The 22742-nt window shown below is 39.5% G+C and overlaps 1 protein-coding gene across 4 annotated transcripts in view; it reads left to right on the top strand.

The window, feature by feature from the left end:
- NLGN4X (neuroligin 4 X-linked) overlaps positions 1 to 22742 on the top strand; it is a 574976-nt gene that overhangs the window by 491868 nt on the left and 60366 nt on the right. For all 4 annotated transcript variants that reach the window (XM_075335480.1, XM_075335476.1, XM_075335478.1 and 1 more), the window contains one exon: positions 20084 to 20873. In XM_075335480.1, coding sequence (XP_075191595.1) covers positions 20084 to 20873 — 790 coding nt within the window. The remainder of the gene's footprint in view (positions 1 to 20083; positions 20874 to 22742) is intronic.

Raw genomic sequence — 22742 nt, 5'->3', positions numbered from 1 at the left:
TGAAATTTTCATCATATCTTTTAATCTTTAGGTACAGTTAGGTCAAGAAATATTTGGACAGTGACACAAGTTTTGTTATTTTAGCTGTTTACAAAAACATGTTCAGAAATACAATTATATATATAATATGGGCTGAAAGTACACACTCCCAGCTGCAATATGAGAGTTTTCACATCCAAATCGGAGAAAGGGTTTAGGAATCATAGCTGAGTAATGCATAGCCTCCTCTTTTTCAAGGGACCAAAAGTAATTGGACAAGGGACTCTAAGGGCTGCAATTAACTCTGAAGGCGTCTCCCTCATTAACCTGTAATCAATGAAGTAGTTAAAAGGTCTGGGGTTGATTACAGGTGTGTGGTTTTGCATTTGGAAGCTGTTGCTGTGACCAGACAGCATGCGGTCTAGTCTAAGGAACTCTCAATTGAGGGGAAGCAGAACATCCTGAGGCTGAAAGAAAAGAAAAAATCCATCAGAGAGATAGCAGACATGCTTGGAGTAGCAAAATCAACAGTCGGGTACATTCTGAGAAAAAAGGAATTGACTGGTGAGCTTGGGAACTCAAAAAGGCCTGGGCGTCCACGGATGACAACAGTGGTGGATGATCGCCGCATACTTTCTTTGGTGAAGAAGAACCCGTTCACAACATCAACTGAAGTCCAGAACACTCTCAGTGAAGTAGGTGTATCTGTCTCTAAGTCAACAGTAAAGAGAAGACTCCATGAAAGTAAATACAAAGGGTTCACATCTAGATGCAAACCATTCATCAATTCCAAAAATAGAAAGGCCAGAGTTAAATTTGCTGAAAAACACCTCATGAAGCCAGCTCAGTTCTGGAAAAGTATTCTATGGACAGATGAGACAAAGGTCAACCTGTACCAGAATGATGGGAAGAAAAAAGTTTGGAGAAGAAAGGGAATGGCACATGATCCAAGGCACACCACATCCTCTGTAAAACATGGTGGAGGCAACGTGATGGCATGGGCATGCATGGCTTTCAATGGCACTGGGTCACTTGTGTTTATTGATGACATAAAAGCAGACAAGAGTAGCCGGATGAATTCTGAAGTGTACCGGGATATACTTTCAGCCCAGATTCAGCCAAATGCCGCAAAGTTGATCGGACGGCACTTCATAGTACAGATAGACAATGACCCCAAGCATACAGCCAAAGCTACCCAGGAGTTCATGAGTGCAAAAAAGTGGAACATTCTGCAATGGCCAAGTCAATCACCAGATCTTAACCCAATTGAGCATGCATTCACTTGCTCAAATCCAGACTTAAGACGGAAAGACCCACAAACAAGCAAGACCTGAAGGCTGCGGCTGTAAAGGCCTGGCAAAGCATTAAGAAGGAGGAAACCCAGCGTTTGGTGATGTCCATGGGTTCCAGACTTAAGGCAGTGATTGCCTCCAAAGGATTCGCAACAAAATATTGAAAATAAAAATATTTTGTTTGGGTTGGTTTATTTGTCCAATTACTTTTGACCTCCTAAAATGTGGAGTGTTTGTAAAGAAATGTGTACAATTCCTACAATTTCTATCAGATATTTTTGTTCAAACCTTCAAATTAAACGTTACAATCTGCACTTGAATTCTGTTGTAGAGGTTTCATTTCAAATCCAATGTGGTAGCATGCAGAGCCCAACTCGCGAAAATTGTGTCACTGTCCAAATATTTCTGGACCTAACTGTATGTCTTCATGGTCTAAACGCCTCAGATGCTTGATTTAATCTCTGTACATATCTTTGGTAATAGAGTTCTTTGTCTGCTTGAAAGGCTTTCTTTAAGCTTTTACTGATTTTGTCTCAGGCCTGTTTGTTAACCTTTACCTTTGTCATTCATGTTTCTTTAACAATCTTTACAGTATTTTCTGTTAACCATGACTGTGGGGGTTTATTCTACCTTTTGTTTATTGACATGCTGCTTTCATCATTAATAATAGTCTTTACATGTGTACACAGTTACTCTTGCTTTCTTTTATCCGTGTCCAGTAAATCATTTGTGCAGACCGTTTCAAAAAGCTTCTGGTATGTTGGTCAAATCAAAGTTGGAAATGGCCTGTTGTCCAGTCTGTTTGTGCAACCTTTCTCTAATCTTTGATGTCAAATGTTTGTGATTAGTCCACAGTCAGTTCCTTAGTCTTTATGATACTGATAGATGGCCTCCATCTTTAGCAAGCACATATGTAGTCAATCTGATTCTTACAGGCCTCATTTGGTGATGTTCATATGTAGAGTCTCAATTTATGATTTTGGAAGAATATGTTTATGATCAATAAAAGAATTGTCATCTAAAAATAAATAAATTTTTCTCCAGTCTAATTTCATTCACCAAGTCTAAAGTTTCCAAAAATGATTCCATGTTTGTCATAGCCCACATTGGCATTCAAATTTCCCATTATAATGATAAGGTGTTGCTCTGGTATCTTGTCGATCTCCTCATCAACTTGATTATAGCATAGTGCAATGCCTCTTGAAGTTGATCATGGAAGAGAACATGTACGATTGCCAAACTAGAATATTAAAACATGTATTAAAAAAAAATGTTTATATATATTTAGTTGAAACCAGAAATTTGCATAGCCTAACTAAAAAGATACCTATTTCTGTATTTCTTCTTCTCTGACCCGAAATCAGAATAAACCTTTCCCATTACAGATACATTAGGTTTACCAAAATTATTTATATTTGCCGAATGCCAGAATAATGAAAAAGAATGTTTTAAGGCATTTTTATTACTTTCTGTAAAAGTACCATTGCCCTTAAACTGTATCACCTGGAAATGTTTATGATATTCTTCCACAAGTTGCTCACAATAGTTGGTAGGAATTTGGACCCATTACTCCTGACAGACCTGATGTAACTGAGCCATGTTTGTAGGTCGTCTTGCTTAAACTGCCTTTTCAGCTGTGCCATAAATTTTCAATTGAATTGAGATCAGAATTTTGTGGTGGCCATGCCAAAATATTGACTTTTTTATACTTAAGGCACTTTGTAACCAGATTAGCAGTATGCTTCTGGTCATTGTCCATTTGAATTACACATTTCTGGCCAAGCTGTAGGATCCTGGCTGATGTCTTGAGAAGTTGCTTCAGTATTGCCACATAATCTTCTTTCCTCATGGTGCCATCTATTTTGTGAGGTGCACCAGTCCCATCTGGAGCAAAACAACCCCACAACATGAGGCTGCCACCATCATATTTAACATTTGAGATGGTGTTCTTAGGCTTTATAACTTCTCCCTTTTTCCTCTAAAATGTTATGATGGTCACTATGGCCAAGCAGTTCAATTTTAGTTTTGTCAGACCACAGGGCATGTCTCCAAAAATGAATGTCTTTGTTCCTGTGTGCATTTGCAAACATTATTCTGGCTTTTTTATTTTTCTTTTGGAGTAATGGCTTCCTGGAAGAGTGGCCTTTCAGCCCATGTTGATACAGTACTTGTTTCACTGTGGATAATGACACAATCTTTCCAGCTTCCACTAGCATCTTCATAAGGTCTTTTGCTTTTGTTCTTGGTTTATTATGCACATATCTGACAAAAGCACGTTCATCTATGGAACACAGAACCCATCTCCTTTCTGAGCGGTATCATGGCTGGATATTCCCATCTTGTTTGTACTTCCATATAATTGTTTGTAAAGATGAATGAGGCATCTTCAAGTATTTGGAAATTGCACTAATGGATGAACCAGACTTGCGCCAGTCTACAATTCTCTTACTGAGATCTTGGCTGATTTCTTTTGACTTTCCCATGATGCTACATAAATAAGCAGTGAGTTTCAGGTGTGCATTAACCCCTTTAAGACTAATGGTGCATCCTTGGTCGCCTCCCTCCAGTTGCCGTGGGCTCCGGTGGTAATCCCTCACGGTAATCCCTTCCCATGTCAGCTGATCTGATCAGCAGACATGTGTGGCTAACAGAAAGAGGTGGATCAGAGAACCACCCATGCCTCTTAACCTGTTAGACCGTGCTGCCAAATACTGACAGCTCAATTTAAATGGCCGTGGCAGGGATCAAACCATTCCCCGTCGCTATCGGCGGCGCCGTGATGCAATCATGGGGCTCCAATATGTTGCTATGGTAGCGTGGGGTCAGCTGATTATAAGCTTCTAAATACATGACATCATCATATGGGCCCTCTCATATTGTTTAAAGGTATAGTACTTTTAGTGTATGTAAACTTTTGATTTTACAGAAAGTATTAAAAATGCCTTAAAATGTTCTCTCTATCTCATTATTCTGGCATTTGGCAAATATAAATAACTTTGGTAATCTTATTTGACTTAAAACAGGAAAAGTTTATTCTGATTTCATGTCAGACAGTGAGAAACGTGTGCATATGTATATATATAGTTATGGTTCTCCTCTTTTTCAAACTAGTGACCTTTAGCTGGAGAAATCACACTGACCTATTAGGAATTCTGAGATCAGGTTGTTACTTGTAGTATACAGGGAGATAGCCAAGATAATTGTATATAAAATGAAGGCAGTCATGCTCAAAGTACTGTAGTGGATGGTGAGAAAATGGTGCCTGAAAGTCAAAATTCTAAGCATTGTTACTCTTTTGCTTGTCAGTGTATGTGTATACTTTTATATACATATATATTTTATATATATATATATATATATATATATATATATATATATATATATATATATATATATATATATATATATATATATTACTTTATTATCTTTCAACCATTAATATCTTCCCCATTAACAAAAGCAAGAATGCTGCATTGGTTGGTATGGTAGGCACACACGGAGATGATGTTGTGGAAACACTAAGTAGTGTTGTTGTGGCATGATGTGATTCTGTTGTTAAATTGTACTAGTAAAACATTTTTGCAAAAACGTAACCTTTTCTTCTGTGTATAATTTTTGTCTGAATAGTTATTCCCTTTAAAAAAAATCATTAAACCTTCCAATTGTGTTGCTTGCTAGGTACACACTCAAAAATAAAGTTTCAGCAACAGCTTGCAGTTTTGTTGTGGTGCACACGGTTAATAAATTGGTTAAACAGTTGGAAAATGTTAACCACTTGTTTGCTTTTTATATATTTTTTTGTTTTCTAGAGGGTGTTACTAAATCCCTCTTCATCAAAAATGCACCATATCCCTAAAACACTACATTGCCAAGTAGATACTCTTAGGTTTGCTTGACCTGTTAAAGAAATGCAATAATAAATACATGCAAAATAACTTCCCTTGAACCTTTAAAAAAAAAATGGGGGAAGTAAAGGTAGGTAGGTTACAGAAACCAGCACTTGCAAAAGGATGTTGTATTTGGGTAGTGTCTAGATGTATTATTGGACTAATGAAATTAGGATATTTGCATAGAACAAATGTTATCCAACATGAACACTTTGGGAAGTACTGTGTTTAATTTTTAGAATGTGTAGATTTTTCTCTTATCTTACAAAAAGACTTTATAAAGAGGATAATAAATGCCAAAAAATAACACTTATATTTAGTCTCTAAAGCTAGACAGCAAACTTTCTCTAAAGCACAAACATTTGTCTCAAAATTTCTCTTCAGAAGCATTAATAATCATAATTTTTATGATAATATTTTTTATTTATATAGCACCAATATATTCAGCAGCATTTTATAATTCAGAGGGGACATGTACAGACAATATGAGACATTACAGAATAACAAAATTCAGATACCAAGAGGAATGAGTACCCTGCTCGTAAGCTTACAGTCTATGAGGGAATAGGGAAGGCACAAAAGGTGAATGGGGGAGAGAAAAACTTGTCATATATAGTCCAGCCATTGATTTAATAGGGTATTCAAAACCAGCTGTGTCGACCAGTCGCCAGCCAGAATTTATGTATAGAGAGTGTAAAAAGGTACATGAAGAGGGATGGAATCAGAAGATACAATTGACAGGAATTGGAAGTAAATTTTATGAAGGGCAGAATGGGATTAGACTTGGTGAAGAAGGTGAGGTGATAGACACTATGTCATTAAAATAACATAATATAATAAGTGCCATCATTGTTTGCAGTGTGTCAAAAATCTGAACAAAATATAAACCCCTTACCACCGAAGCCTGTTTTCACCTTACAAAAAGACCACATTTTTCAATTCTGATCAGTGTCAATTTATGTGGTAATATTTCTGAAATGTTTTAACATATCCCAGTGATTCTGTGACTATTTTTTTCATGAAACATTGTACTTCATGTCAGAGGTAAATTTAAGTTGATATGATTTGATTTGGGAAAAAAAATTAAACTTTCCATACATCTATTTTATACCTGTATCAGCATCATTTTTAAAACATGTTAGAAATTTTGAAAGAAGGGTTAAAAGTTTAGCATTACTTTTTCATTTTTCCAAAAAAACTTTTAGTACCAATTTTATTGTGGTCCAGTTCACATTTGAACACCCAAAATGACCCCCAATTTAAAAACTTATACTATATAACATTTGCCAAGCCCAACAAGTGCTAAAACAGTAAGGACAAACCCAATTTAGAAAACTACACCCCTCAAGGAATTAATTTAGAGGTGCGAGAACCATCTTAAACCCACAGATGAATTTTATAAAATTGAGACGTGAAAATGAAAAATTACAAATTTTTCACAAAAATATTATTTTTATTGTACCCAGCTTGTGTTTGTGGAGCCCCCCACTCCATAATTTAAGTAATTAAAAGAGCTTTTCTCATTACAGTACTGACAAACATTTGGACACAAACTATGGTACAGGCACACTGTGGGGCTTTAAAGAGATGGGGGAAATTTGGATTTGAGACCACAAAATTTGCTTTATTTGTTTTGCATAATGCTTTCTCACAGCTTTTGTACTAATAGTAGGGTAAAACCCACCTATATTTTGTTTTTGCTTTTTTATGGTTAAAATTGAAACTTTTATTGGGAACATTTTAAATTACATTTTGGATCACATTTATGCTATGCTTTATGCTGAGTACTTACATTAGGGGTTTACATCTAAATCTTCAAATTCTTTTAATCATATGAAATTCCCAATAGATACATTCACTACAATGAGGCATGCAGAGATACTATGGACTCTGTCTAGCCTCTGTTTAGGGATTTCCTTTTCAGAAGCAGCAAAACTGTGGCTTAAAAAACTTTTATGCATGCTTAAAAATACGTAAACCGCCAGATCATAAGATAGAGTCTAAAGTGACTCCCTCTGCCTCATTATAATGAATGTTCAATGTACCGGGATCTGTCTTAATCATGTAGTTCAGAGATTTACATGGAAACGGTGAATCAAGCCTTATTTTCATTTTTGAAAGACAAAATATAGAAATGAGCAGAAGTTCAAAAACTGCTTTTATTTATTTTTTCAGGCCTTCAATATATGATACATATGAAAAAGACTCTATATTAGATTTCTATGTTTGAGTACTATCAAACAGTAAAAAATGCATTCTGTACAAAAGAAGATTTTTTTCATTTTTCTGCCAGTGGAGTCATGTGAGGGCTTGTTTTTTTCAGGATGTGTTGATGTTTTCACTGGTACCTTTTTCTGGCACATATCTATTTTATTGCTTTCTATTCTGATTTTACGTTTGGCAAAATGAACATTAAACAGCAATTCAGGATTTTTCTTTTTATTACAGTGCTGTTTTTGAAAAAGTAATGAAATGTGTTTACTCTTTAGATCCGTACGATTACAATACACATTTATATGGGTTTTTTCATTTTTTATTTTACTTTTTTAACGCTTTATTTTGTGTCCTTTTAATTATTTTTTTACTTCTTTTTTTGCCTAGTCCCTCTATAATCTTCAACTTTTATTTCTGTGATAACTGTTGGAATATATTAAAGCTGTCAGTGTTAGGCTATGTGCGCATGTTGCATAATTACATGCAGTTACGCTGCGCTTTGTAGCGCAGCATAACTACATGCGTCCTGCGTCCCCTGCATAATCTATGGAGATTATGCAGGAGCCGTGCGCACGTAGCGTCTTAGAGCGCAGCGCTTCGGCTGCTGCCCGAAGCGCGCATTCTAAGAAGTGACATGTCACTTCTTCTGTGCGCTTTGCCTGCAGCCCCTGCTCTATCTATGGGAGGAGCTGCAGTCAGAGCGCATGGAATCGGCTTTTTTTTTCACTACTTACATTTTCTGCAGCGATTAGAAGCGCACGTGTGCTCTTCAGATCGCTGCAGAATTTCTGCAGTGACTGTACGCAACGTGCGCACATAGCCTAACACTGACAAAATGCCTTTTTAGACTCTGCTCTTGGTATGGTTTAACAAGCCACTACAACTGACAGACCTTGATGTCATTATTTTACCTCCTGCTTTTATGGCAACTATTGGCAGTTCTTGATTGTGTTGTGGGAGTGCTGATATGCTAAGAGAGGGAGCCCTCTCCTTCTCCTAATCTTCTAAATGCTCTAATCGCTTTTTATCATGGCATTTGGAAGGTTAAACATCCATGCGGGCAGTCAGGTACTGCAGGAGTTTGGCTGTCATGTAAGTTGAGCTCACAATGTTGATCGCATGGGCACAGCTCCTTTGATGCATAATCACTATAATGTACCGGTATATCTATTTTCAAGACCTCACTGCAAAATATAACATACTGATACATCATACAATGAGTGAAATAAGTATTGTACAATTTACCAATTTTCTAAGTAAATATATTTCAAAAGGTGCTATTGACATGAATTTCTCACCAGATGTTGGCAACAACACATTCAATCCACATAGGAAAAAAAGCAAACTATAGATGTTCATAAATTCATAATTTTTAAAAATGAGAAATGACATGGGGAAAAAGTATTGAACACATATTGCTACAGAGGTACAACATCCCATAGAAAGACATGTCACAACTGCAATCTATCAGTAATTTGAAAGCAATCCTGCCACGTATTAAAAAATAATATCAGCTGGTTAAACTGATGGCCTATAAAAAGGTGTTCCATTACCAAGGTGCAAAGCAGGAAACAACTCATAATGGATAAAACCAGTTAGTAAAATGTGCTCCTCGTTATTTGGGTCCCTTCAAGATCCTTGCGCAGGTCAACCCTGTGGTGTACTACCTCCGTTTGCCATCCAATTTGAAGATTACCGACACTTTCCATGTGTCCTTGTTAAAATCTGTTCGCTTGACCAAGTTCTCGGAAACCTTCCCTGGGGGTTCCGAATTTGTCCTCAGACAATTATGAGGTGAACGTGATTGTTGGGTCCAAGGTTGTCCACAGCAAAAAAATTTATCTGATGGACTGGAAGGGTCATGGACCTGAGAATTGGACCTGGGAGCCTTTTGAGCACATCCATGCTTCACAGTTCATTGCAGCCTTTGAGCATCACAGTGGGAGGGTTAGCGGGGGTGTACTGTTATGCATCAGGATGCTCATCTTCATTTACCATCCTCCATCTAAGCTACTTAAGCCTATTATATAAATTATATATTTAGAACCAGGTGCTTAATTATAGGTAATTGTCTTTTAAAATGTTCTTCTGCAGAGGTTTATTATAAAACATTCCATTTTTGTCTATACTGTCAGATATGAAAATTACAAATCCAGTCCTCAAGTATATCATGCAGTCTTACTTATGGAGTCAGCTGCCTGTGTCTGATAAGAATAACTCACACAGCATAGTAGTAGCAGGTGCTGTGTGATTGATTTTCAATCTGCTTGATTCTCAGTGTGCAAGCATGGCAGCTTGGGATTATACAAAAGATTTTCTGGAGTAGGGCTGTGACAAAATGACAGCCTTACAACACATCTACAGGCATACACTGTTATTCGGGCAATTTACAAACAAAATCATTACACAAAAATGTAAATTTTTATATTTTGCACTGCTTATCCCCTTGCCAACACCTTGTCATCTATTTTCTGTCATGCATTGATTTGTGATGGCCCCTGGAAAATGTAGTGTGAAAAAATTTACAAGAAAATCACATTATCAGTAGTATTATGCTGCATCACCAATATCTCAGTCCATGTTCATACAGGATATTTATTTTGGAAGGAATCTACTTAGTATTATTTAGTGAGCTCTTATAAATTGTAGAATTGATTAATCATTGTTAAAGGGGTTGGTTGCCTGACTTTCTGATATTAATGACCTTTCTTCAGGATAGCTCATCAATATCAGATCAGTGGTAATGAGCACTTGACGCTCCCCTTCCTCATCAGCTGTTTTCAACTCCATTACATGCCTGCTAATTTCAATATTTAGTCAACATTGCTTACAACTGCTCATCAATGTCACAAGGCCAGACAATAAATTAAATATCTATTTTACAAGGTTCTATTATATCTATTCCCTTTAGAACCCCAGCACATATGCATGGATACTGTACTGCAAAGACCTCTACCTCCTGTACCAGTCTGTGCCTTGTATTGTTTATGATTATTGTACTTGTCCCTATTTTGTGTACCCCCTTTTCACATGTAAAGCACCATGGAATTAATGGCGCTATAATAATAATAATAATAATAATAATAATAATAATTATAATTATAAACCCTTGCTAGCATGGCTCTCATTACTGTTAATTGATCTAATAATTAGTTTGCTACTAACAAATGTTTGATTTTGTTTATATATTTTTACACATTCACCTGCTGAAATGTATAGTTCTGCAAAATATGTTAGTGTATAATTACATTATTACTATTACCACATATTGACGCTGTACTGCTGTACAATCAAGATCAGTAGGAGTGTATGATGTCTATATGCAGGTAAAGGAACTATCAGTTCAGATTTACTGTTTAAACCAAGTATGGGTGCTCAAAGTTTTATGGTATGGCAAAACATTTAAGTGAATCTTCCCACTTGCTTGTTTTCCATCTATCTTGGCGGTCATGACATGTCACGGGTGCATGAATGGATACATGGAATGATGCCCCCCTGCCGGCACATGTTAAGTGTGGCTGTCAGAGATTGACAGTTGTATTTAGCATGTTAACAGCTGTGGGTAGTGCTCATCTCCACCTGCAGCTATTAAAAGCACATTAAGTCAGCAATCATGTGCCAGGAAAAAATGTGGAGTGTCGTATCAGGACATCATATGGCAGTAAAGGTTTAAGATCAAGATATTTTTATATGACACTTGTTACAGCATAACAAATATATTTGTTCACAAATTTGTCAAAATGTGTTATGGTTAGCGTTTTTCTTTTGCCAAGATAACTCATTCACCTCACAGGTGGGGCATTTAAAGATGCTAATTAGACAACATGATTGTTACACAGGTGTGCCTTAAGTTGGCCACAATAAAAGGGCAATCAAGTTAAGTGTCTAATGAGTATGCTGGCAATGCAACAACTGGGATGTTTTCAGCTTACATGAATTGTGTACAGAGCCTTGTAACACGGGACCATTCATTATCATGCTGCAATCATGCTGAAGTGATGGTCATGGATAATGGCACAAAAATGTTCCTCAGGATCTCATCATAGTATTTCTGTGCATTCCAAATGGGATCAATAAAATGCATCTGTTTGTTGTCCATAACATATGCCTGCCATACCACATGTCAAATGCTATTACAGGCCGCTCGATTCCCAATGTTGACAGAAAACTGCTCTCCCATACAATGCCATATACTTGGTCTTCCATCTGCCCAGTACAGTGAAAACCAGGATTCATTTGTGAAGAAAACACATCTCCAATATTCCAGACACGATAGATTGTAAGCATTTGCCAACTCAAGTTGGTTATGATGACAAACTGCAGTTATTGGAAGACCCCAATGACAATGATGAGCATGCAGTTGAGGTTCCCTGAAAAGGTTTCTGACAGTTTGCACTTAAATTCTTTGAATTTGAAAGTTGATTGTTTCAGCAGATATCTGGGTGGCTGGGCTCGAACTATCCTTTAGATAAAGATGTGGAGGTCCTTGGCTGGTGTGGTTACACATGGTTTGCATTTGTGAATCAATTTGGATGTACTGCCAAACTCTCTGGAATGCCTTTAGAGATGGGGTATGGTAGAGAAACGAAAATTCAATTTATGTTGTGTAACACAGCAAGGGATACTCCAAGCAGAGTCTCCCTTTTTTCCAAAAATTGGGCCACACACCCACCCCTTCAGTGGCAGCACATGTGCCCCAGTTGTTCACTTCACAGCTAGATTTGCATCAAGCACATTCAAAAGTACGCCATCCTTAACCGTCCCCAGGATGACCCCGGGGTAGGTAGCAAAGTCTTTGCTGAACCATGACTTGTTCATCTTGGCTCCTTTTAAAGCACACCGCAAGCAAGGGTTACTCTAAGTGGAGTCTCCCTTTCTTCCAAAAATTGGGCCCCACACACACCCACCCCTTCAGTGGCAGCACTTGTGCCCCAGTTGTACACTTCACAGGTAGATTTGCATCAAGAACATTCAAAATCCACAAGCATTTACTATCCCCAGGATGGCACAGGGGTAGTAAATTCCTTGTGGATCCATGACTTGTTCATTTTGATGAACGTTAGTCTGTCCACATTGTCCCTGGACAGACACGTGCGCTTATCTGTCAGCAAACACCCAGCAGCACTGAAGACACGTTCAGAGACAACGCTGGCAGCTGGACATGACAAAATCTCCAAGGTGTAAGTGGAGAGCTCTGGCCATTTTTTAAGATTTGAAGCCCAAAATGAGCAAGGCTCCATTTGCAAAATCATGGCATCGATGTTCATTTGGAGATACTCCTGTATCATCCTCTCCAGCCGTTGACTATGTGTCAGACTTGTTGTCTCTGGTGGCCTTGCAAAGGATGGTCAAAAAAAATTATGAAAAGATTCAATAAAATTGCTGTTACCAGCACAAGATACGGTGCTGCTGGTACGGGTAGACTGTTGAAGATGACGAGACTGTCCCATGTTTGTCAAGTTACAACTGGGAGATTCACTCCCTGCACCAGGGTTGTTTGTTGGAAAAGCCGAGCTAAGATCGAGTAACAGCTTCTGCTGATACTCCTGCATACGTGCGTCCCTTTCTATGGCTGGAATTATGTCACAAATTTTGGACTTGTACCGGGGATCTAATAGTGTGGCAAGCCAGTAGTCATCATCACTTCTAATTTTGACAATACGAGAGTCATGTTGGAGGTAGTGCAACAAGAAGGCGCTCATGTGTCTTGCGCAGCCATGCGGACCAAGTCCACACTGTGTTTGTGGCATAGAGGTGCTAACCGTTCTTTCTTCCTCTGACATCTCCCCCCAACCTCTTTAAACTGAAATTTGACCAAGGTGTCCCACATCCGCTGAGTCTTCCATGTCCATGGACAGTTCGTCCTCCATTTCTTCATGTTCTTCTGCACCTTCCTCAACATTTCGCCTGCTACCATGCGCCCTTGTTGATCCCTATCCCCCATGGTCCCATGCCTGCCGTGTTGGTGATGATGAACGTCTGGACCTTGGTGATGTTGTTGTGTCTTGCGCATATGAATCCTCCTGTAGTTCCTCCCCTTCCTGTTGTCCCACCCCTGACTCCAAAGAGTGTTTAGCGTTTGCTCAAGCATGTAAGTGACTGGAATTGTCATGCTGATAATGGCATTGTCAGCGCTAAACATATTCGTCGCCATGTCAAAACTGTGCAGAAGGGTGCATAGGTCCTTGATCTGAGACCACTCCATCAGGGTGATCTGACCCACCTCTGCATCTTGTTGGCCCAGGCTATACATCATGACGTATTGCACCAGGGCTCGACGGTGCTGCCACAGTCGCTGTAACATGTGGAGATTCGAATTCCAGCATGTCGGCACATTGCATTTCAGGCGATGAACCGGCAGGCCGAAAGACTTCTGGAGCGATGCAAGTCACTCAGCTGTGGTGGTTGAACGGCGGAAGTGAGCAGACAGTTTTCGTGCCCTGGTCAGAAGGCCATCTAGGCCGGGATAGTGTGTTAAAAATTGCTGGACAACAAGGTTCAACACGTGAGCCATACAAGGCACGTGTGTCACCTTGCCCAGGCGAAGGGCCACACCCAGATTTGCAGCATTGTCGCACACGGCCTTACCAGGCTGCAGGTTGAGTGGAGACAACCATTTACCAAACTCAGTCTCCAGAGCTGCCCACAACTCAGCTGCTGTGTGACTTATTTCCAAGACATTTCAATCTAAAGACCGCCTGATGCCGTTGCGCTCTGCTGCCAGCATAGTAATGAGGGGTGCGTGAGTCCTTCTGCGCAGTTAGAACGCTGGTGACCTGACCAGGCAGGCTTGGGGCGGAGGTGGAGGACCCAGACGAGGTGGAGGAGGCAGAAGCAGTGGCAGAACTTGGACAGACAGAGGATTGACACACAAGTCGTGGGGACGGCAAGACTTGTGCAGCAGACCTTCACCATCTATCACCATAGTTACCCAGTGCCCAGTCAGCGACATGTAACGTCCCTGTCCATGCTTACTGGTCCAAGCATCGGTGGTGAAATGCACCCATTCACACACAGTTTCTCAAGGAAGCGGTGATGTTGTGTGCGACATGCTGGTGTAGCGCAAGCACACCTTTCTAAGAGAAGTAGTTGCGACTAGGCATCTGGTACTGGGGCACAGCGACAGACATAAGGTCTCTAAAATCCTGTGTGTCCACCAGGCGGAAAGGCAGCATTTTGGTAGCCAAGAGCTTACAGAGGGATAAAGTCAACCTCTTAGCTTTTTCATGGGTCGCAGGAAATGGCCTTTTATTTGTCCACTTCTGAGGGACAGAGATCTGGCTGCTGTGTGTAGACGGTGGTGAGTAAGATGCCCTTAAAAAAATGCAGGTTTGTGAGGAAAGTGCAGGCATAGACATGATGTTGCTTTCATCCAACGTTGATGCTATCGATGCCTGAGTGAGCTGTACACACGCACTTGTTTCCCCTTCCAAACCAAATGAAGACCTACCAAGCAAACTGCCTGTTGCGGTTACAGTGGTGGAAGTTGTGCGTGGAAAACCAGGTGTGACAGCTGTCGCCACAGTCCTAGAAGATGAAGAGCGCGCAGATGCACTTGAAGGGGCAGGTGGTGGATGGTTCGCTCCGCTAGACCGCATTGCAGCACGGTGAGCTTCCTACTGGGACATATGATATTTATTCATGTGACGATTCATGGAAGAAGCTGTCAAACTCCTGAGGTTTTGCCCTCTACTAACAGAATCACTACAAATTTTACATATCACATGATTTGGGCGATCTTTTTCTATGTCAAAAAGGTCCAGGCTAGGCAAGGCTTAGAGGGCATGCGACTTGCTGAGCCCCCCCGACTAGTGCTCAGAGGCACAGTGGTGGCTGAGGATGCAGTTGTAGACGTGTTACCAGTACTACCCCTCTGTCCAGGAAGGCGCAAGGTAACTTCGTCGTCAGTAGCATCCTCTTCCACCGCCTCTGTTGACCTCCTCGAGTGCCTGACTGTGGGTTGACAGTAGGTGGGATCAAGAACTTCCTCATCAAGCATTGTGTTTGCACTTCCCTCACCCTCAGACCGAGCCTCTTCCTGACGTAAACCAATATTTAAGTTGTCATCCTAATCTGGTATCTGCATCTCATCGTCATCAGTATGTTCCTCATTGTCTATAACAACAGGTGTTGCAGTTTGTGAATAAGGGTCGACATTATGCTCAGAAAATTGGTCCTCACAGCCTGAATCAGAGTCACAAAGGTTCTGGGCATCACTGCAGACCATTTCCTGGTCTGTACTCACTGTAGCTTGGGAGCAGACCTCTGATTCCCAGGCTATAGTGTGACTGAACAGCTCTGCAGACTCAGCCATCTCAGTTCCACCATACTGTGCTGGGCAGATGGAGACTTCAGAGCTGGGAGAAAGCAAGTGTGATTGGGATGACAACTCAGAGGACTGGTGTTTTTTGGATGCGGTATTTGAGGTGGCGGAGAGGGCACTTGTTGGACCACTTGAGATCCATTCAAGCATTTTCTTTTTTTGGCCATCATCTACCTTTGTTCCAGTTGTTCGTGTCCGTAAAAAAGGGAGCACATCGGATTGTCCATGGTGAGTAGTAGACATCTTACTTTTGCTGGAAGATGGTCTATCTTCAGCAGATGTTAATGGAGCTTTGCCACCTTCCCCCACGGACAAACCCTTTTTTTCCTTTTCCAACACGCCTCTTCCCCTTTCCACCAGCATCTGTCATTTTGCCACTCATTTTGATTGCGACAAGATTGTGCACTGAAAATGTGGTAGTAAAAATTGAGAGGTGGTGTAGATTGCAGCGGTGGTCTAGCTTTATTAACAGCAGAATAAACAACAATAATTATCCCTGACAATGCAACTACGGCCCTTAAACTGGCAGCATAGTTTGCTATTAGAATGGCTTAGTAACAATGAGTTTCAGTGTGCATTGCAGAGGTGCCGCAAATAGCTTTGCACCAGTGGGACAATAATGGAAGTCCAACAGCCACTTTTAGGATGCCACTAAGTTTACTCAGTGTTTGCTAGTATAATGGCTTAGTAACAATGTGTTTGAGTCTGCAATGCTGTGGTGCTGCAAATAGCTTGGCACTAGTGGGGCACAAATGGATTACAACAGCCACTTTTAGGATGCCACTAAGTTTCCTCAGTGTTTGCTAGTATAATGGCTTAGTAAAAATGAGTTTGAGTCTGCAATGCTGTGGTGCTGCAAATAGCTTGCCACCAGTGGGGCACAAATGGAGTACACCAGCCACTTTTAGGATGCCACTAAGTTTCCTCAGTGTTTGCTAGTATAATGGCTTAGTAACAATGAGCTTGAGTGTGCAAAGGGCAGGAGGGTACAGTGGCAGGGTTGTGGGTCTGTGTAGAGGAAAGGAAGCCTCACTTTATATCCCTCCTAATGGGGAAATGTAGCGAGGAAGTCCTAGACCTTAGCTACACAGACGCTGTTATCTTCTGTAGCTGTTAAAATCTGTTTCCATGGACCTGACTGTCACCTATGGCTTTGAGCCTGCTGTTATTAGCCCTTACATGGGCTAAAAGAAACTTCTATCCCTATTCTGTATAGCGCTGAGTGTAGAGCTTACACAGCAGTATCGGAGACAGGAGCTGCACCTGTGGTGATTGACACCCAGATGCAGAAGGCAGATAATGGCGTCCTGATGGGCAGATACCCATTTTTATAATGCAGGGACATGTGACATGGACATCCTATCACACATGCCGTTGCTTCTCTGGCTAAAAGTCCACTTAGCTGTGTGTGTGTCTGGGATTGGCTATCATGCTGGCCCGCCCCACTACACGTGCGTGCTTAGGGAAGGAAGACAAGGAAAAAAAAAAAAATGGCGATCGCCATTATCCCAGCAGCAGGGATCTGAATGCGCTGTTCCCGCACACTATACGCTGAAATTTCATAATAGTGTGAGTCACAGAGTGACTTACACTATTACAGCGGAATGCCAGCTAGTAATTAACTTGGCTTTTTGCTGCTAGAACCGTTCTCGAATGTAACTAGAACTATCGAGCTTTAGCAAAAAGCTCGAGTTCTAGCTCGATCTAGAACAGCCCGTAAAATCACTCGAACCGCGAACTGGAGAACCGCGAACCACAAACCGCGCTCAACTCTAGTCCTTACTCCTGATGAATCGGGGCCATAGTACAACATTGATTATGAAATGGATAAGATTATTGGTACTCTTCATAATACTTGATTACACTATCTATGGTAGCAATAACAGCCACTAAATGAATTTTGTAGACATTCTTGAGCTTCATTTAAATGTTTGTCATATCTTACACTACTATTCTTTCAAATTCTACAATTTTTTCTCAATAACAAATTTAATCTCTCCCCAAATATTTACAATTGCATTTAAAACAAGATTAATTGCTGGCCAGTTTAAAACAATTATTTTTTCCCTTTTAATTATTATTTTGTTCCATTTCATGTGTGAGTTTGGTGATTATCCTGCTTTAGAACACAATTTGTAATTTTCTTGTAAGCATATTTAACTCAAAAATACTCAGCTAACATCTGTTTTCATTGTTCATGTAACAAGTTCAATGCCTCTAGTCACATAGAAATGAAGGTCATCCCATAATAATTTGAATCATTCAATGTGTTTCACTAGTGGTGGGATGCACTGTGTCTTTGCAGACTTAATTTCATTTGTAAACATAACACTTGCATGCAATGTCAGTTGGGTTTCATATCACTTTAGAACATTTTGCCAGAAGAATTGCTGCTTGTCTGCGTAGCGTTTGTCAAAAATGATGCACCTTTTTAATGCCGTACTTTAATCAGTGAGTCGTCCTTGACATTGACCAATAAAGCAATTATTTATTGTGTGGCATAAGGTACTAGTAGATTTTATTACTATTTAGATTGTGTATGTGGTTTCTTTGCAATTTTTAAAATTAGAGAGAATAGTTCTTTTTTCATATTTCTTTTTCTTCAAATCAAATGTTGCTGACTATTCCTTGCATAGCACACTTGTTCATAAAATTTAGAACTGTTGAAGATGTATTGTCAAAGTTTGTAGAGATAGTCTTGTCCATTTAGTTGTCGTGCTTGTGCCTTTCTTATCTGCCTTTTCTAGTCGTAAAAAGAAAATGGAATAAAACTTTTATTTTTAAGAAGTAAACTTAACCCTTTCCCAACTTTTTACATTATTTTTTTTTTATTTATCTGTGGAAGAGAAAGCGCACATAGGGTCTTACCCGGTATGAGATTTCACAGATAGGGTGCAAAAAGCACACTCACCTGATAAAGTGGTGTCAGGCACAACTCCTTATAAGCACATATATTTCAAATAGTGGTCAGCAGCAGCCCCGAAGAAAGCGATCAAACAATATGGTAAAAAAGAAAGAGATCCGGGTTAAATGATGTGCTAGAAACCACAAGAATCCAAGGATATATGATGAAATCCTTTTTCTTTATTTCTGCAAGTCAATGCGTTTCAAAGACATATCCGTCTTCTTCATCAGGACAAAAAGGATTTCATCATATATCCTTGAATTCTTGTGGTTTCTAGCGCAGCATTAAACCCGGATCTCTCTCTTTTTTACCATATTGTTTAAACTTTTTACATCATGATCGGATAGAGCTTGGCAACCAATAATGTACGCTGTACATAATGGTGATCACGGGGCAAAAATGTATGTTTCAAAAATGGTGCTGATGTAAAGTAGACATGTGGATAATTTAATCTATTAACTATTTTGTGTACCATAACTCTGTGGTTAAATAGCATAAAACTGCAAACTTTGAAAATTTCCAATATTTTTACAATTAAACTCCAAAAACTACCGTCCTAAATGTACCCCTATCATGAAATAAAATATGTCATGAAAAAACTATCTCAGAACACCTAGGATCCAGAGTTAGTACATCATATGACACTGGTCAAAATTGAAAAAAAAAAAATGACCTGGTCATGAAGATGAAAACCAGGCTGGGGCATGAAGGGAATTAATATTTCTAGGCTAATTAAAGTTATGTGAGCAATGACATTGTGGAAATAGGTGAATCTAATATCTAATTATTCACAGGTCAATCTAATTTTGTTGTTTATTTTTTCAAACTATACTAATTGTGTCATTAATCATGATCTGCTGTTTTAAATGTTGCATCTTCTTTTACTTCCAAGTTTTTGTTTTCTTACTTTTGTCTCTTGCAATTTTCTAGATTCAAGCTATTTAACAAAACCTTTTTATATTGTGAAGTTTACATTTTGCATTCCAACAATGTTGTCCACAACTGAATAAATGTATAAAATATTACAAATAGAACTAAAGTATAATTGACATTTTTCTTTAACGAGAACCATGGCATTAACTAAAGCATTTAATTGAAAATATATATTAGTACCTACTGAGACCAATTATATTATTGATTGTTATTGAATATATGTTTTCATATTAGTTGAATAGATTCAAGTATATTATTTTAAACATTTTTTTCATGTCTTTTGTCAGATTGAATATACTGCAAATAGTAAAAATATTTCTAAAATGCTTATTTAGCAATTGTGAAGATATCTTATAGAGCAATCCATGATTTTAAAACTATTTAAAGCTCAGTAAATCTTGCTAGATAAGAAATTGTGTGTCTTATGTTAAGTACTATTATCTTATTTAGAAAGTACAGATACAGTGCACATATTATCTGCTTTGTAAAAGCTGCTTTGTTTTATGATGTTTACGTATTTCATTTGCATTTACAAATTTTGCACCTGCAGGTTTGTTCCAAAAAGCAATCATACAAAGTGGAACAGCTCTCTCCAGCTGGGCAGTGAACTACCAGCCTGCCAAGTATACTAGGTTATTGGCAGATAAAGTGGGTTGTGATATGCTGGATACTATTGACTTGGTTGATTGTCTTCGGGAGAAAGAGTACAAAGAACTCATTCAACAGTCCATCACACCAGCTACATACCACATTGCCTTTGGACCAGTCATTGATGGTGATGTAATTCCAGATGACCCTCAGATACTCATGGAACAAGGAGAATTTCTTAATTATGATATTATGCTTGGAGTTAATCAAGGAGAAGGGTTAAAATTTGTGGATAGTATAGTAGATAATGAAGATGGTGTTTCTTTAAGTGACTTTGACTTTTCAGTCTCCAACTTTGTAGACAATTTATATGGGTACCCAGAAGGAAAAGATACACTTCGGGAAACTATAAAGTTCATGTATACAGATTGGGCAGATAAAGAAAATCCAGAAACGCGAAGAAAGACATTGGTCGCACTTTTTACAGATCATCAATGGGTGGCCCCTGCTGTTGCAACTGCTGATTTACATGCTCGATATGGTTCTCCAACATACTTCTATGCATTCTACCACCATTGCCAAAGTGAAATGAAGCCATCATGGGCCGATTCTGCTCATGGTGATGAAGTTCCCTATGTATTTGGCATTCCTATGATTGGGCCTACAGAACTTTTCAACTGCAATTTCTCAAAGAATGATGTTATGCTTAGCGCAGTGGTTATGACATACTGGACAAACTTCGCCAAAACTGGGTATGTTCAAAAATATTTTACCGTAGAATTTTGTTAGTTTTGTTGTCATGTGAAGAATAAGCAAGAATGGTATTTTAAGACATATGCAAATTGCAAAATTATCTTCTTTTTCCAAGTAACGATATATACATCGTACACTGTATTTCTGATAATGTATTTTAGTCATGCTAAACTAAATAGAAACCAAGGCAATGTTTGCATTTCTACATTTTAATTGGTTGTTTTACTTTTTAGATGATTTAACCACTTAAAAATGTGATGTCATGCAAAACAGTTTAACAAATGAGATTCCACTGTGAATACTGATAGTGGCATTTATGCAGTTAGATGCATAACGTATACAGTACCTTTCGTAACACCTCACCTCAACTTCTTGCTATGTAATCATTGTACAAATAGCATTGTTAGTGCTCCCAGGTGCCTATTTTATTCCCATAGATGAGGCTCAGAAAAATGTTAAAAAAGAGTTAAAAATATAGAGCTCTAATCTCTTTCTTTTACCATAACAGAAATTCTAAAGAAAAAAACAAGAAAACATATAAAATGTATCTCATAAATGAATGCAAAAAATAATAGAAACAATAAAATCAATTTTTGGTCACATCATCATGAAAAGATATAATAATAAAAAAACAGAATATTGTACAGTCCCGGTATTAATGCTAACAAAAACTTCAACTTTCCCCCTTCAATCAAATAATAACTAAATGTATAGCCCTCTGAAACTGATAACTTTAAAGTCCCTTAAAATAAAGGTATAACTGTAACCATGCTAACTTATAGATCAATAGATTTTACTGAGGCAAAATGGCGACAAAAGTCTATATACAATTTTAAACGGTTTAAGGCACACTGCACCCAGGGTTGCTGGGCATAGTTTGCATCCTGTTCGGGATCGCCGTCACAGGTAGCCGTGCCCGGTTCCGTTACCTGGGGGGGGCGCTCGTTAACAGGGTTATTTTATATGTCACTTGGGACGCCACTGGCGGGTTGCGGTAATAGGATGTCCCGCCGCTGCTGTGGTTTTAGGGACAGATGGTATAGCAGCAAGTGGGTTCGCACCCTCTGCCAGTAGGGGCTTAAGTCCCATGTAGGTGTGCTGCGCCTTGTGGTGCACCAGTAATAAACACGACATAGTTCTTGCAGATTAACTGGTAATTTACTCACAGGATGTTGCAAGTGCAGTTTGGCACGGCTGGTCAACCGACTTTCTTTTGACCCAGTGCTGACGTGAGTCCCAGTTGAGCTCTCTGTGCACATGCAGAGCTGATGGTCCCCTTGCCTGAAGCTGTTGGTGACCTGCGGCGCTCCGCTCCTTTGTTTTTCGGGCCCAGTATGACAGGCCTCACGGTCCCTTGTGGGGTAGGCTACTTCTCTGTGCCCTCTCCCGGGTCCTATATATGAGGCTGTGTCCCTGAGCCTATGGGTAGTGTGGTACCCTGGAAGTCACCACACACGGCTGGATCAGCAGACCACTTGGAGCTGTTGTCTACTCTGGGGTCCAGTACCCCCTCGTGCGTAGTGCCTGAGATCTATCTATCCTCAGGCTACTACCTCCTAGTCACCTTTTGGGGGTCTCCTCACAATCCTAACCCCCCTCTCACTCACTGGCTCCTTTCAACTGTCACTCCTTCAACTGTCATTTTTCCTCTCTGCCAACTCTGCCTAGCAACACCTGTTGCTTCCCACAAGCCACACCCCTTTCCCAGGCTAACAGCTAAGGGATTGGTTCTCACATCTGAGCACTGTTAACCCTCTACATGCTGCGCCCAGGTCTCAGGGAATGTGCCCCTACCTGTGTGTGAGGTGTGGGTTGTCAGCATAGGGTGTTCCAGAAAGCCTTAGGATCCTGCAGATCACTGGGGTAGC

This window comes from Anomaloglossus baeobatrachus, chromosome 2, assembly GCF_048569485.1.
Source record: "Anomaloglossus baeobatrachus isolate aAnoBae1 chromosome 2, aAnoBae1.hap1, whole genome shotgun sequence".
NCBI lineage: Eukaryota > Metazoa > Chordata > Amphibia > Anura > Aromobatidae > Anomaloglossus > Anomaloglossus baeobatrachus.
This window is presented reverse-complemented; position numbering and strand designations above follow the sequence as displayed.